The following is a 16,612-nucleotide window of genomic DNA, read 5'->3' as shown; positions in this document are numbered from 1 at the left end:
TATATATATATCTGTGTGTGTGTGTGTGTGTGTGTGTGTGTGTGTGATGTCTGTCAGAAAATATTTACATCAAGCTTACGGAGTAATGTCTGTCAGAAAATATGATTGAGTAGCTAGATCAAACTTTCACACCTAGGCTATGTTAAAGCTCAAATTTTAGCAGTTTCAACTGATAAAACTAAGATTGAGCAAGGTATTATAGCTCCAATTTAATCACTTAACGAAGAAGCCTAGAATTCTTTTACTAGGGATGTAATCTAGCATATATTTAATCACAAGCCTTGCCCAAATTTCACAAGCCTCGAGCCCCCTGCCAGACTTTTGTTCCTGTTAAGTGTTATTGCAATACTTATACGAACAACAGGATCAACTTGAAATGGAATATTCACGATGCATATAAATATGAAAAACCAGATTCCCTGCCTCAAACAAGAGATAGATGATGAAGTTCGAAACATTTTTATGCTTTGGACGTAATGAAAGGATTACAAAAGAGGTTTCATAAATACAAATAATGGATTGGATTGCTGATCTGTAATTCAAACCTAAAAGTCTAACAGCATATCAGATAATAGTTGGCAGCAACTAATAAAGCTTCAAGTTTAGTCAAGCAAATTAAGTTTGCTTGTTTAGCTTTGAATATGACACTATTTTTGCCTAAGTGATTTAACAAGTTTATCTTGCTAGATTGAGTTTCAAGCCTATAATTTGAATTTAGGTTTGTTTGGTGCATTGATCGAGAAAATTCTTTTGCCTAATAATATTAAATTGTTCTTTTTAAGTACAATAGTTACACATAAATTTTGATGTCTTCTAAAAAAGATATATAAGAAAAAACATTTCCCATAGATTTCAACTAGAAAAATATTGATGTATGACTTCATGTAAACATTCAAAGGCGGGAAGCATATAATCCTACACTTTTGATCAAACTCAATTTCAAATGAAAAAAATAATGATGTAATTCGAAGAGTGCATGATAAAGACCACACAATTCTAAAACAATCACGTGATTTCATGGAAGATACGAAAATAAGAACAAAGGTAAGCATTTGCTCCAACCATTTATAGACATCTCAAAAAAGGAAAAACAGAAGCAACTATTTGCATAAATTCCATAAGAAAGAAAAAATATTAATGAAATGTTTCTGCCAAGATTCAACCTTTAATGGTGAATAATAAGATGCTTGCAATTTTGAAGCCAAGATTAGGTATTTATAGATGCCAGTTAAAAAATAAAAGAGCACGAGTAAAAATAAAATAGAGGATATCAATCAGCATAATCATGGATAGCAACAACCAAAAACAGCTCAAAACCAATAAGTTGGAGAAGACTATCAGAAAACATTAATGCTAATTAATTAATTATTATAGTATATCATGTAGTTGTATTGATAAAATCCATAGCAAAAAAAGTCTTAAACTCAGTTGCTTTGAAAGCTTCAATAAGTTGCAGTAGTAATAGGAAAGCTCATTTCTGTGGAGATGAAGCATATCAAACCATATGGAAGGCAATTCAATATGCATTTTATCCACATAAGTATTCAAGTTAAACATTTATTTACAGCATTTAGGGTATTCATTACATGTTTATAGTTGTGCATTTCCAGTAGTATTCACGTTAATAGAAATTAATAAAATAAAATAGCCTAAAATAATGCTAGCTAGTGAGGCATTATCAGCAAAAATCAATGTCTTTTGGAAAAGCCGTAAAAGGGGCATGACAGCAACAAAGCTCACATGAACTCGATAAAATTTCACTCCAACCGGCAAAAAAAAAAAAAGATACCACAAACTCTATTCTCTTTTTCCGATTTTTCTACTACTAAAATCCATTATAGATAAAAAGAAACAACAACTAACAAAGCAGTTAGCTGACATACTGAGTTGAATGTGCCAATAAATGCCAAGCTACGCAAACTTCAGTGTCAATCATAATAATACCATCGAAGATATCCTACACAGAATATGCAAAAAAACTAACCGATGAACAGAGTTCACAGTCGAAGTATTCGCGTGAAAAGATCCTTTCCTATTACTGTTAACTTTACATATAAATGAAAACAACATATAATGGAAGAACTTTTCTCCTATGACAAATATTTTGATCTTATGACCTTCAAATGTAAGATCAAAACAATTCATTTGTTTTTTACATCATTAAAAATTTATGGCAAAGACAATCACAAGGATTTTTAAATCATCAACCTAATGTATTAAATTTCTCTAAGGGACGGTTATGATTGCAAATGAGAATGGACACAATTTTCAGCGTGCAGAATCCTTCAAATGCCAAAAAATAAATATAAAGTTTATGGTATTTAGGGGTGTTCACTGATTTTAATACATTCAAAAAAGAGAGAAAAACTACACTTTAAATTGACTTATACATATTAATCAATAATAATTTTTTTTTTACAACAATGAATTATTAAATTATTATAAAAATTGATGAAATTTTACCCATAAAGAATTTCTAAATCATAAAAGAAAACTAAAGGTGTGATCCAGTAATTGAAAATCCATAAAAAGAAGCATAAACAGAAATAAAAATGGGAGAACCATTCAATCTCCTTATAGGAGAGAAGAAATTAGTATTACTGATTACAATTGCCACAAAGTTTCCTAGCTATGCTTGATGCACACTAGCTCTTGTATCATAGATCAATGATTTCTACTATAACAAAATAATCAATTCAATAAATAACTTGACTTGCTGATTAATAGGTAAAGTTTCCTAGCTATATTGGACACAATACCATTCACACCCGAATGAATAAGTTCTACCCAGCTTAATAAGCTTTTTCAGAATATTTAATATGCAATTTAATTTTAAATTGGCTGGTAAATCCACATTTCATTATATCATTCCAGATGTAACAGTGAGATGCAGGAAAATGCAAGTTAAAGTATTTTACATTGACAAGGAAACTGTAATTTCAGCTATGGCACGTAATAGGCATGGAGAAACGTTGTATCAATGTGGAAATAAGGGTCTTTGAGATTATATTATTATTCCTGCAGGAAGTGAAAAATAGTTGCAAACTTCAGTTACAACGTCATGTGAGCGGCAAAAGGAAGCTCGTGTCTAGACACCAATGTAAGTTGCCAGTTGATTGGATGGCTAGTGAAAGCTTTCATGAACTAATCATGAATTTAATGGCTCGAATTGATACCGTTTCTTTAATGCAGAGATCATGGTTAGAATTGCAGGTGGTTAAAGTAACATAAAAAAAGTGTTTGTTGCAGGATAACAGAGCGACATTAAAAACTGTTGTTCAGTAAATGCCAACATGACCCAGTATTCTGGTTAGAGTGGGTACAGGCATTCATTTTTATCAGCATTTCCAAAGACAAATCATCTTTCACATAAGCACTCATCATTGACAGCTATAACTTCTCTGCTTTGCCAAAAGGAAATGATAAAACTTGGTCAAGATATTCCCCAAATTTGGTCGAAGCACTCATTGTGGCTGTGTTTCCTATTATTATATTGAAAAAAAAAGTTTAATCTTAAAACAGTGGCATCTGAAAAACTGAACTGCATAGTATATAAGCACTTTAGTGAACTGCGCAGTCCATTATAACTTTATTTGATAGAAAATTTGTAAAATCCCAAGTAAAGAGCACAGACTCTCAGTTATTCTTTAAAGAGGAAGTGGCCTGAAACTCAACAAACAAGCTTCCACAAGGCCTCGAAAAATCGCAAGCACATTGTGAAATTGTACGTATCATTTCAGTTATTATTTTCATTAGAGATCTTTTATAACATTTACATCTGGGTAGAAAAATCCATAAAGCTGATGTATGCATGTCTTATGAATTATAATCATCACAGATGAAGTATATCCTGTTACTAAAATTTACAGTGGAAGTTGTGAAGGTGATTATAACTCATCTCACCATCTTTTGGTGAGAATTAAAAGCATCTTTGAACAGTAAAAGTAGGGCTTTTTAGATTTATTGCACAAAAAAGAGGTCCAAAATATAAAAATATGAAGCCGTATTTCATCCTTTGCATGGCTTATAATATTAGGTTATATTAATCCTAACTTCCAAGTTTCTTAATGCACAGGCATGTTATTTTTGCTTACTTAAATATTCAGCCTAGAAGGCCCATTTATTACCAGAGCTCATGAATGCAAATTGCATAACCTAAGCAGCAAGCAATTCACGGATCATAAAAAAGAAATTGATCAAGTTCAGGAAAGCTTGCATATTTACAGTGAACAGCTAGCAATTATCCTGGCAAACGGATAAAGCCCAACTCTTTACTGTATAGCACTATAATTTGCCGTTCAGTAGCAAGTACATGGAAATCAGAAAATAACTTCAGCTTCAGAATGCAGGAAGCCTGGTTATTTGATGGGTAGGAATTCCAAATATTGAGAGCATTAAGATCATATGATTATGGATCAATAATATGATCGAACTTTTCTATCTTCAATTGTACAATTAGCATCCGGGTACTAGGGAAAATTTGAAGGAAAATAACTGTATAGTATACATTTGAAAGTTCATAAAGATTAGTTTCGCTTCAAAAATATGTTCACGGATTTTTCCACCTTAAAGATTCTGCTGGCCAAAAATCAGTGGATAAGTTGAGAGGTAAACACTTACCGCAAAGCAGTAAGAAGCTGTTGGAAGATTGTACCCATCACAAGACTATGTTTTTGTATTATAACAAATTGTCAAAAATACATCTAAATCATGAACAAGAAATGTTCTTATGCCCTTTTTCATACAATAATTGTCCATAATTTCTAGACCAAATAAAGAAACTAAATAGAGAATTAAGAAAAAAAATTGATGAAAAAGGAAAATAACATTTCTATGAGTTGATTAAATGAATTGATGATATGGTTCCCAGAGCAATCTTTAATGTAAATTATAGACATTTTTAAAATAACTTCTTTAAGAAACCCTTTATCATTTTATAGATTATTAGATATGTGAATTTATAAATGGCATATCCAAATAATGAGGCTCCTGCTAATGTCGAATGGGCATCGAGAATTGATGCATGCAACATTACAATTGCATCGCAAAGTGATTGATTCAGAAATATTAAATTCAAAATGAAGGTAACTAACCATCAAAATCATGAATTTCATTTAGTTTTTATCAGGTTCTTAAAGCTAAAAAGTGAATTACTATATATCAAAATTTAGATAATGCCGACAAACTTAACAAAAATAAAAGTATTAGCGGAAATTGGAATAATGATATCATTGCTTGTCAATATTATATCATGTTTTGGTTTTTTTTTATACCTTTTTTGTATTTTTCCTTTTCTTCTTTTCCAAAAACTGGTTGCACCATATCATTGCCTTGTTAACATTATATCATGATTTAATTTTTTTTTACCTTTTTTTCATTTTGTATTTTTACTTTTCTTCTTTCCAAAAACTGGTTGCTCCATAATATGATGTAGTATGAAGTAGTTTGCATTCGCATAAAAGAAGAGGAATGGAAGAGATCATATCTATAAATGTCAAAACTTATAAAATGCCCTATTTAAATTAAAATAAACAAGTTAAGCATGCATCCATTTAACTGTCTTCGCATGTGAAGTATCTTCCTCGGCAACGTTACATAAAAATCGGTTTTTTCAACATTCTTTTATGTATTGTAACGTTATCTTATTTATACTGAAAAATGTTCTCTCCCGCATTAGGCATGAAGAAACAAAGGATCTAATCTGAGAAGGCATTTTATATTTTTATCCTACTGCTTAGCCCATTATTGCAGATTGGTATCAAGATTTTCAAAGCCATTTAGTTTTGTTCTTGAATTTATTTTACCATTCATCATTTAGACGCATATTTTAGGCTATTTCTATTATCCAATTTGATGTTCAGTCAAATGATTCCAAAATAGATCTTCAAGAAAATTCTATGACAAGAAACTATCATAACTTTAATCAAAGGATCACATCTCAGTTTTATCAAGTTTAGGCCTTTCTGCCATTGAGTACCCCATGATTTCCAAGTTTTATAATCTTCTCTACAATTTAAACTAGTTTTACAATGGTAAGCTGTCGGAGGTGAGTATTGACAATCACATAATGAATAGAACTGGAGCAGCAATCTGGAATCATTTGAAAGAATAGGTTATAACAGAGAGAAGGTATAAGGTAGCCTACTAATCACTCAACTCCTAGTCCCACTCAAGAAGGACAGTTCAGGGAGTGAGTGATTGAATGCCCATACAATTAAGCATTCTCAAGCTTGTAACAAATATCCACATCAATCCAACAGAGAGAAATAATATACTCAGTTTCAAAGAGCTTATGTTCCGAAATCCAGGTTTATGATAGGTAATGGACCAAAATGCTATAATGGGTAAGAAACTATAAGAACAAACAGCAAAATGGTTATACATGAGTTATAAATAGCTTATAAAGATGTTCATTTTATTAATACTAGAAAGCCAAAAAGTGTTGCAGATGAGCTAATGATCAGAAGAATAAAATGAACCACACAATTCCCAGATCATGGCTATCCTTCTTGTTTTCTTACGGAATGTTAACCCTGGAAATTGAATTTAAACTTAATAAGCAAAATATTTATCTGGAATTTTTAAAATTCTAAATTTTACAAGGTTGATATACATGTATATATGTATATATATATGCACACAAAGCCAGTCAGCAAAGTTAGTTCAATGGGCTTTCTTTTGTTAATCATCTGTTCATTTGGTTAGTGATAACCACAACTGCATTCATCATCAACCTAATAATCTAAGTTTGTTCCACAGTTAAACAAATTAGCCATGTACATATTTATCAGGCCTTTCTTCAATGTCTTTCCAGTCCTTAAACATCGATGACCTTTCAGTCCTTTGATTAAATCCAAAGACAAAACACAGGTGCCCAATCACATCATGATGAAGAACAATTTGTCCTGTTAAGCCTCATCAAAGAAATCAGGGTTTTCAATCAGCTAGGAGGAGTCACTTCATTTAGGCTTATAATTTAAAGATATGCCTACTTTCAGTATCCAGTTCAATAACCAATTGAAGACATAATTGACGACCAAAGAGGGAGCTGGGAAATATAATTATTTTTTTCAACTTTAAGACCTAATGAAGTTATTAAATCATCAACACCAAAATTTATTAGCGATTTTAATATAGTAATGATCTGCATAGCCTGGCATACGCCATCATTGTCCAATTTATTGTGAATTGCACCGATTTCAGTACATGGATGCAAACAATGCATCAATTAATTTAATTGACTTGTCCGTCATAAATTAACAGTATTAAGTGTCTGGAATGGAAAAACAATTTTTAATCCGCCATGACTATGCTGTTGTCACCCAATGACAGCTGTGAGCACAAAAAATATCCGGAAACTATAAAGAATAGGCACATATCTGCAGTTATATGCCGCATTAGGTAGCAACACCATGGATATTAGATGCTGCAGAGTAAAGTTACATAAAACAAACCAGCTTTCCAATTTCAAGGATCCATGAATACATACATATCAGTATTTCATTCTCTTAAATTGCCATGCAGCCAGGTCTAGAAAAATCTTTCTAGGAGCATAGAAATACAAGGATGATAAGTGACAATTAAATTAAGGAAAAATTAGATTAACACACACTATTGTATGAAGGAGACTGTGAAGGTTATATTTAACAGCTGGAATATGAAGTTGGTTTTTATTTTATTTCTTCTTGACAAATTTTGACTTTGTGTATCATGCTTTTTCAATTGTCATGATAATCTCTTATTAGAGTAATCTTCCTGACAAAATTTGACCTTTTGTATCATGCTTTTTCAATTGTCATGATAATTTGTTATTCAAGTTAACGCCTGTATTAATTTTGGCAAATTTGATGAAATAGAGTTCTTAATTACAAATTTTAATCAAGAATTTTGTGTCATTTTAACTTTGCTCTTTCACATCAATTAGATATCATAGAATTTGGTGGCATCAGCAGCATATTTGCCACTGAAACAAATTTTATTTGAGGAAACCACCCTTCATATAAGAGAAGATGGATCAATTCATGAAATCATGGAAAATATTACTGCATATTTTTTACCATAATGCTTGCTGAAAGCATGTCTTATATGGGTAACTGTACTCTTTTTTGTGTTTCAATTATTAAATGTTCGCTGCTTGGATTGGCCCTTAGCATTTTGATATCATTCCAACTTATTATAATGAGATTTCTGCTTGTTGGTAGTGCAATAAACAACTTGATAAACGTACATTGAAAATGACATAAAAAAACAGAGAACGGACAAAAATCAACAAAAGACTAACCCCCTTTGCAAACTCGATTCTAAGAGGCATCCCTGCAATATTTGACCCATGAAGTGCTCTCACTGCAAGCACAGCATCCTCCTCCTTTTTAAAGTTGACATATGCATAGCTCCTGCCCGGCAAATAAGCTATGCTTTCAATGTCGCCAAACCTAAGGAACTGCTCCGATAGAATGTTTTCAGTAATATGAGAGCTCAAGTTCCCCACCCAGAGCTTCCGTGAAGGAGGAGCTACGCCCCAGCCACTTCGTCGTTCTCTTTCACCATATCGGGGCGAGAACTCAGGATACGGCCTATCCCTGCCACGAACTCCCTTGCCCATCTAGAAAAAAGCAGAGTAAACGGAAGACAAAAGGATAATTATTCCAGCGCTCATTACAGCCTAGGGCAAAATAAAACTTGTCAAAATTTGTAGAAACGCATAAAGCCTAGGGAAGTGCTGCGGGGCGTAAAAAATATACCTGTCAGCGCTGATTCCTTAGAATGCTGCTCTGAGGGGATCGAAACTGATAATATTAGGGTTTCCTTGATGAGCTCAATACGCCGGGTTCGGGAACTATGTAATAATCGCCGACTGAAGCCGATGTGGCGAACGTAGAAAACGGGAAAGCGAAAACTGTAGAAGCTGTAAACCTAGAGTCGAATCTCCGAGATGGAGGCTAAAAGGATTTAGGGCCGGTTTGGTGCACTTCGCGGTGCCAATATATATATATATATCAGAATATATACTATAATTTTTTAAATAAGAGATTATTTCTCTTATTCATATCCAACCAGACCTTTGGTAAATTTGATAAATTCAGATTTATTAAACGTGAATTTAGTAAATCCAATAAACGAAACAAGAAAAAATCAGATTTAACTTAATGTCAGATTTATCTAATCTATTTATTGTTGTTTGATTGGATTTAGGTTAAATTTAGCGTAAATCTTCTTAAAAGTATCATATCAAACACCTCCTAATGGCTATTAATAAGAAACTGTTGATTTACCAGTGAAAGCAAGGCACGTGATCAAAACTTGGAGAGAGGAGCTCTTCTTTAACTTGCCTGGACTTAGCGAAATGGCTCAAACTAGAACGAACTTGTGCAGGACCTAGTTTTTTAAATTAATAAAAATATATAATTAAAAATATTTATAATGAGTTATGAATTATTGGTATGTTGAATTCAAATATGTCTTGTGGATCATACCCAATATATAGAGCATTTGAAGGGGGGAGGAATAGAGACTGAGAGAGATAACAGAATGCACACTAACACAAGTTTTGAGACAAAAAAATCAATAGTCCTTTTATTGAAGAAATGACTAACTATTTATGGGTTACAGAAGTATAATAAACTTACATGTATATCAATGTTTTAATATGAACATTACAAGTTAATATTACGTCTTTTCATATTTATAATTGAATCCAGGACATTTTAGTATTTATAACTGACATTGACACCATTTCATATTCATGACCGCTTGAAGATGAACATTTAATAGCTCGTTAATTTTGTCATTCAGGAAGTCAACATATCTTTGGTTGGATGAGAGGTCATCAGTCAACCCTCTGAATGGAATATTAAGTGGAGGTCCTCATGTCGTTACTGTGAATTTGGATCGTTAGGCATAATATGTATCACCGAAATCTTCGGGCAGCTCTCATTGGACAAGTGGTTTTTTCAAAGGAACAAAAAGGAGCTCCGTGGCGTGCCCTTTGACCAATTTTGTTAAGAATTCCAGAATTAGCTGAGGGAGCTCATTACGAACGATTGTCCCTTGGGTCGGGTGCCTTATATTTCTTCATTCAGTTGTGTTTTCATTCCATTGGCTCATAGTTCCCACCAAAGGAACTGACATTTGGTGTTTCCTTCTTTTGACTATCCCGATGCACTGTCCTTCGGTGTTCAAAAGAGAGACCCGTTGAATTTCCTCGAGTCATATTCAATTGCACAATTCTCTTACTTATTGAAGCCTGCAATAAGAATGAAGGAAGTAAATTCAAATATTAGCTTATTTATTGTGTAATAAATATATGTTAATAATTGAACTTTCTGGATTTATGTGTCTGTAGTCCCTATAAATAAAGCATGATCAGCCTTCTCCATCTCCCTTTTTGATTTTCATGCGCTTCAATTGTTTCTTAACATAAGAAAGTTGTAGTGAGTAGCAATAAATTTGAAAATGAGGCGGCCATATAGTGATGTCGGCACTATTTTTGGTATGGGATTTGCCCGATAATGAAGGCTTTCGGCTTTTCGACAGAAAAACTTCGCAAGCAGAGGAGAAAAAGTAGTCAACCTGTAATAAAGAAGAAACTGGACTGTTAGTAGCAAAGAAGCTGGAGTGAGAAGATCAATTTGTCTGTTCAAAGAGGCCAGAAAGAGGGAATCGGTCGAAGGGAGAGAAGCAGATCAAGCAAGTGATCCAAGAGAAAGAAAAGTGTGGAGAAGAAGGTTAAGTCATCTGACTCGATGCCGCTTCATCATGAGATAGAGAGCAGGGTTGACATGCTTGTCCCAACTCTGATCCATGAACGACTGACTCAATAACAGGATCAGGCAATCGTAGAGACCCAGGTGCAACCACACAAAGGTGTAGCTCCCTTTCTTTCAGTTAGTGAGGCTAGCCAGGTGGTTGTTCGTCCACTTTTTGGTAAGAGATTTTGATCATTTAAATGGAGTGAATGATTTGTATGAGAAAACCTAGTTTTCTTTGATAACAGATTTGTTCAATTCCCTTTTTGATGACATTTATTTGTTCTTGAAGATGAGACCATGTATATTATCGATTCATTGATAGTGAGAGTTGGCCAACCCTCTACTAAGGAGACAATAAGAGGATCGTCTTCTCCGGCCCATGGAGTAGGTGCTTATGAACATCTGTTTTGTTTTAAGATCATAAAAGGAAGCCCGACGATTGGCAAGGATCTCCAGTATTGTTGGCTTACTGAATGTACAAAACAGTTAATTGCTTTGCTCAAGAAGTTGGCCTGTAGAGGGAGGTTACCATAACAAACCTCGAGGAAGTGCTGACGGTCCTTCAGGTCGACATGGCAACTCTTCGAACGAAGGTGGTGACTCTTCAGATAGAGCTGGTAGAGGTATGGGCGACTAGTTCTATCTCCAAGTTTGAGTGGAAGAAGATAATGTGGAGAAGTTTAAATTTGGGGAGCATGTGTTATATTAAATTTTTGTGAGCCAGCGTCTTGTATTACCCGAAGCAGCCAAAGACCGACAATTAAATATTTCATTTCTTAAGTAAAAATTAAATTTTTTGCAAATTTCTGAAATTTTATTTCATTTCATGTTCTCAAAATTTATGTTAATTTGATGTGAATTTCTAGGTACAGATTTGAGGTCTTTTTTGTTTATTTTCTCCTTTTATTGTTTGAGGAGTTGTCATTTTGTCCATCATCATTTATTTTCCTTTTCAAATAAATCTCTCTTCTAGATAGTAAAAATGATCAAGAGATAAGAGGAACCAAAAAAGACAGATATACAACAAAGATGACAATCGAAAGAAAACATTGAGAGCCTAATTGTGATAAACCTTGAAAGAATATGTCAAGTATGTCCATCCAAACAAGATCGGGCGGAAGCACCTTTGACCAATATCCGTGAAATAATACTTATGTTGATTACCCATATCCAGAGATTCGGGTGCGTTTGTTTGTTCTGGGTTTCATAGTGTTCCCAAGGGGATGTATCACACTTGGTTAATTACATATTAGGGGTTGCCCAAGAATACTCTTGATCCAGAGAGTTTTGCTTACATTAAAAGTGACAACTAGCACAGGGCTATCAAATGACAGTTATTTCACACGAGAATACTCTAATGTTTCAAAGCTCCCGCTAAGCTACAGGGCGGAGAGTAAGTCTCTTATGGTCCCCACATGGGCAACATACTCATCGACATACAGAGCCTACAAAATAACCGAATTATCATGACGTTGAATCATGATACGTCAAATCACATCTGAGTCATAAAGATAAAGAACAAATTGTTGTATCCCAAAAAGACGAATACTTATCAGTAATCAGGTTATCAGTATTGTTGACCTCATTTTTAGTGAGGTTAAGTTTTCCTCTTAGGGTTTAAGGTCTAGTCTTAGGATTCTCTCTTTGATTATCTTAGAGCCTTAGTAGTGGGACCCACCTCATTTTAGAAGTTGTGGGACTCACCTCATTTTAGAAGTTCAAACCACTTATTTACTCTTTTAAAGTTCTGCATGTGTGGTTATTGACCTTAAGCACTTAGGAGGATGAAACCAATATGAAGTAACTCAAAAGAAGTCCCTTTAGGACTGTTAAACCCTAGGGTTGTCTTATGCACAAGTTGCACCTCAACACGCACAAATTTTGCAATTCAGACGGTCAACACGTTAAATATTGCAATTCACGTCACATACGCCTTTATATGTTGCATAATTAATTAAAACTTAAATAAAACTTTGAAACGGTCGATCGCGAGCCCAAAATTTGAAGAAAATCGAATTTGACACGTTTTTTTACCTAATTGTTGAGGAGGTTGTTCGAACGATATCAGATGATGAAACATACTGCGCCGTCGCGTGTGAAACGTCGATTTCACCACGAGCGAATAGTGTGCGAACTGTAAAATTTAATGTTAAACATTTTAAAAAAATCATTTTACCTAAATCCCTAAACCCAAACTCACGCACCCGCAGCTCCCCTTTCTCTCGGTCGCGAAACAAGCCCTAATCAGCCCCTTCCATTTCGTGAAATCCGACCGAACCTCCTCCTCGCCGAGCAGCACTCTCCTCGCAAAGTTTCGGCCTGAGGTCCCCTCCCCCATGCTTAAGGCTTCCACCTACTCCCTGCCCACACTCAGGCTTTTTTTGCTCGCCACTCCCACTCTTGCGCCTCTTGTCGCTTCTCGCCCGTTGCCTTAAGTTTTAGCTCACCCCCCAAAGGTTTGGGTAAGCTCTTCTCCTCTCCTCTGGCTAAATAAACCCCATTTGGGGAGGTCTTTTGGGTTGGCAGAAATTCTGGAGAAAGGGGAGTTGCTGTCAATATTCCAGGTGGTTTTTCTTCTTGGTTGATTCTTCCCTAGCTCGCTTGGTGTTTGATTTTCTCTGTTTATCTTGAACAAAAAAGCGAGGTGTCTTTTTTTTTCTCTTCATCTTACTCTCATTTCTCTTTCTTTGCCCCATTTCATTTGACTTCCTTTTGTTTTCTTTTTTATTTTTAAAAAAAAGGAGAGCAAGGAATGCTCATGCTAATGTTTCACTAGTTCTGTTTGTGATGTTTAATGACACACTTTCTTATTAGAAGAGTTTGATGCAAAAGATAAAGCAATAGTGAAACTAACCTGTGAAATTTATCTTTGGGAGATTTACACACATGCCACCCACTCCTTTGAACTTACGTATCCAACGCTTAAACCTTGACATTTACATAAGTGCCACTCTGTTCACGCATGGAAAGCTATATCATTGATTTCTTTTTTTGGATATGCTAGATGTGTATACATATAAAGAATTGAACGACATGTATGCAAGTGTGAGCATTGAGATTCTTCACTTTTTTTTATGGAAATCGGAAATTCGTTTATGCTCATTGTATGGAAACCTGAAATCATTATACATTTGATTGTCAAAATATGAAACTTATGCTCAAAATAGTTGTCTTGATGCAATCATTTAAATGAAAGTTAGAAGGTTTTATATTTAGCTATGGAAGAATCATTTCATGTGCAACTGCTATCTAAAGTTCATTTTATTGGGCTCCTGGTGGAACAACAGAACATTTATTGGAAATGCAAATTAGTATCCTGTTTTGGCCTTAAACTTAAGTGGTTAGGAACATAGGTGTGGATCATAATTTGTGCACAAGTCTTCTTCTTGCAATGTGAGTGATATATATGTGAATCTTTCAATAACCTCTTTTGAACCTTTGGTAAGTAAGGATTTACTTTGTTTACATGCTTTAAGCCCCATGCAATTGATATATTCCTGTTTAAAGGTGGACAAAGCTCATGTGCAGGTATTATTGAGCTAAGATGCGTATATTGTTGACTTGTCGGAGCTGATAACTCTTGTAATTGACTATATTCTCATGCGTAGAGTTTTAAATTTACATACATGCCACCTAATTGCTAAATGTTTGGATTGCACATAAAACAAAAAAATGGAGATTTACATACGTGCCGCCTGATTCTTAAATAACTGTATATGAAACATAGGCTTTGATATTTACGTAATTACCATCTAGTTATGACCAAAATTTTAAATGGTTGTTTTCTGTTCGATGTTTGTGTCAATTTGAGAAGATTTAGGAGGGTTTTTATACATCAATTTGGGCATTTTAAGTGCTGATTTTTTTTTATGCTTTCATACATCGATTTGGGCATTTTAAGTGCTGATTTTTGGAGGTTTTTATACAATATTTGGGCCCTTTAAATACTGATTTTTGGAGGGTTTTACGCACCTTTTAGGACTGATTTGATCATTGTTTTGAAAAAGTTTAAACGCCTTTAATTCGATTCAGTTGCGGTTTTGCCCCTTGCTTAGCTGATTTTCTTAGAAGTGAGTCGGTCTCCTTTTCCGTTGATTTGTTTTTGTTATTTTTCCTTCTCAAAAATTAAGTTAAACAAAATAAAAATTTCTGATTTAATTATTTGAAAAACACTTAAAGATATTTGATGATTAGTTGAAAAATACTTAATTGAGGGTAACACACCTTAAATCACTTCAAGCTCATGTTAAATTGTAGACTTCCTATATTTTATAAACACACCCTTTGGTGGTAGTTCATCTACCTAATTTTCAAATAGATGATGAAACTATGCACTTGACTTTAATTCACAAGTCGATTAAAACACTAAACATGAGGATATACAAAGATGTGTTTCATAACTTCCATAATTAAATCAAGTAGTGAAATTTCCTCCATGACTTAACCTACAGTGAAGCCCAATGCTCCGGGATTCCTGATGTCACATAAAATCACATGCTCCTGGTCATTTATACGTGACATCTTATTATGTTTTACTCATTCATTTTTTTATGATTTCAGATTTTCATATACCAAATTTTCTAGTAATTTGTTTAAGTTTCATGCAAATTATTGTACTTTTTATTGCATTATTTATTTTAGTGCACTTGCTAAACTCTTTGGGTAGAGAACAGTATGACACATGTTAGGAGATACATTGGGCCCTTGAGACCCAAAAATAATTATACTTGCAAATACAAAACATAAACTAAACTTGAAGTCGCTACAATTTGGAGCTTGGAATAAGTCTTCGTGGGCAGCACGACGGAGAAGCAGCAGGTGGATGATGACGATCAACAATATATCTTTCCCTGGTTTAAATAACAAGTCATAGGACTTCGAGGTTGCCCATTTAGTACGACATAAATTCTCAACTCATCTTTTAGTATTTGCACAATTATATTATGCAATTTAAGTCCTAGCTCGTTTTAGGTTCCGAAGTTATCGTCCGATACGACATAAACCCTCATTTTTTATAGACTAATGCAAATATAAGTCCTAATAATAAAACAGACATAATGAAATATCAAAAAATATTTTCTCAAAATTGAAGCCAAACAATATGATAGCTCAGGAAGTCATTTAAGTTCTTTTCAGGATCCGTGACAACTCTTACTTTTCTTTCCTTTGATTCTATACTCGTTTTAGGTTCCGAAGTCATCGTCCGATACGACATAAACCCTCATTTCTTCCAGGCTAATGCAAATATAAGTCCTAATAATAAAACAGGCATAATGAAATATCAAAAAATATTTTCTCAAAATTGAAGCCAAACAATATGATAGCTCAAGAAGTCATTGAAGTTCTCTTCAGGATCCGTGACAACTCTTATTTTTCTTTCCTTTGATTCTACAAATAAATGTTCATATTTTGTCCTTTTCCCAATTGACTTTTTTATGTCCAATTTTGGAAATCCTGAACCTTGAATTCATGAAGGTGGATACCTCTGATCATCCTCGAGAGTTCTCTAAGGCGACTTCATTCATTTGCAAGGTAATTAATAATAGGGGTTTACCTCTATAGGAAGCTTTAAGAAATCAGAGAATATAAACCCAATCTAATTTTTATATTAAGTAGGGGAACTTGTCTGTCAAAATAAATGATTTGCAGATCAGATATATGTCATGAATTCATTAGTTTATTTAATCGAGTTTTACTACCAAGTAATGTGTCTATTCTTCGGAATAGGTGCATTTTTTATGGTGTTATGCTCGTTTATTTAAACTATTAAATGAATGAGATCTATCCAATCTCATTTTTAAAAAAATTAAAATATATTATTTAAAAAAATTATATATATATATATATATATATATTCAAAATAG

The 16,612-nt window shown here is 33.8% G+C and overlaps 1 protein-coding gene across 2 annotated transcripts in view; it reads right to left on the bottom strand.

Moving 5' to 3' along the window:
• The window catches only part of LOC110026653 (flowering time control protein FPA), a 48,777-nt gene extending 39,810 nt beyond the window's left edge, over positions 1-8,967 (bottom strand). For both annotated transcript variants that reach the window (XM_020727679.1, XM_020727678.1), the window contains exons 1-2: positions 8,742-8,967; positions 8,282-8,602 (exon numbers count right to left, since the gene is read on the bottom strand). In XM_020727679.1, the coding sequence (XP_020583338.1) occupies positions 8,282-8,602 (321 nt within the window). In that variant the 5' untranslated portion in view covers positions 8,742-8,967. The remainder of the gene's footprint in view (positions 1-8,281; positions 8,603-8,741) is intronic.
• Between the last annotated feature and the right edge of the window lie 7,645 nt (positions 8,968-16,612).

Source organism: Phalaenopsis equestris, unplaced genomic scaffold (assembly GCF_001263595.1).
Source record: "Phalaenopsis equestris unplaced genomic scaffold, ASM126359v1 Scaffold000391, whole genome shotgun sequence".
Classification (NCBI taxonomy): Eukaryota; Viridiplantae; Streptophyta; class Magnoliopsida; order Asparagales; family Orchidaceae; genus Phalaenopsis; species Phalaenopsis equestris.
Note: the sequence above shows the minus strand (reverse complement) of the source record. Positions and strands in the feature narration are given on the sequence as shown.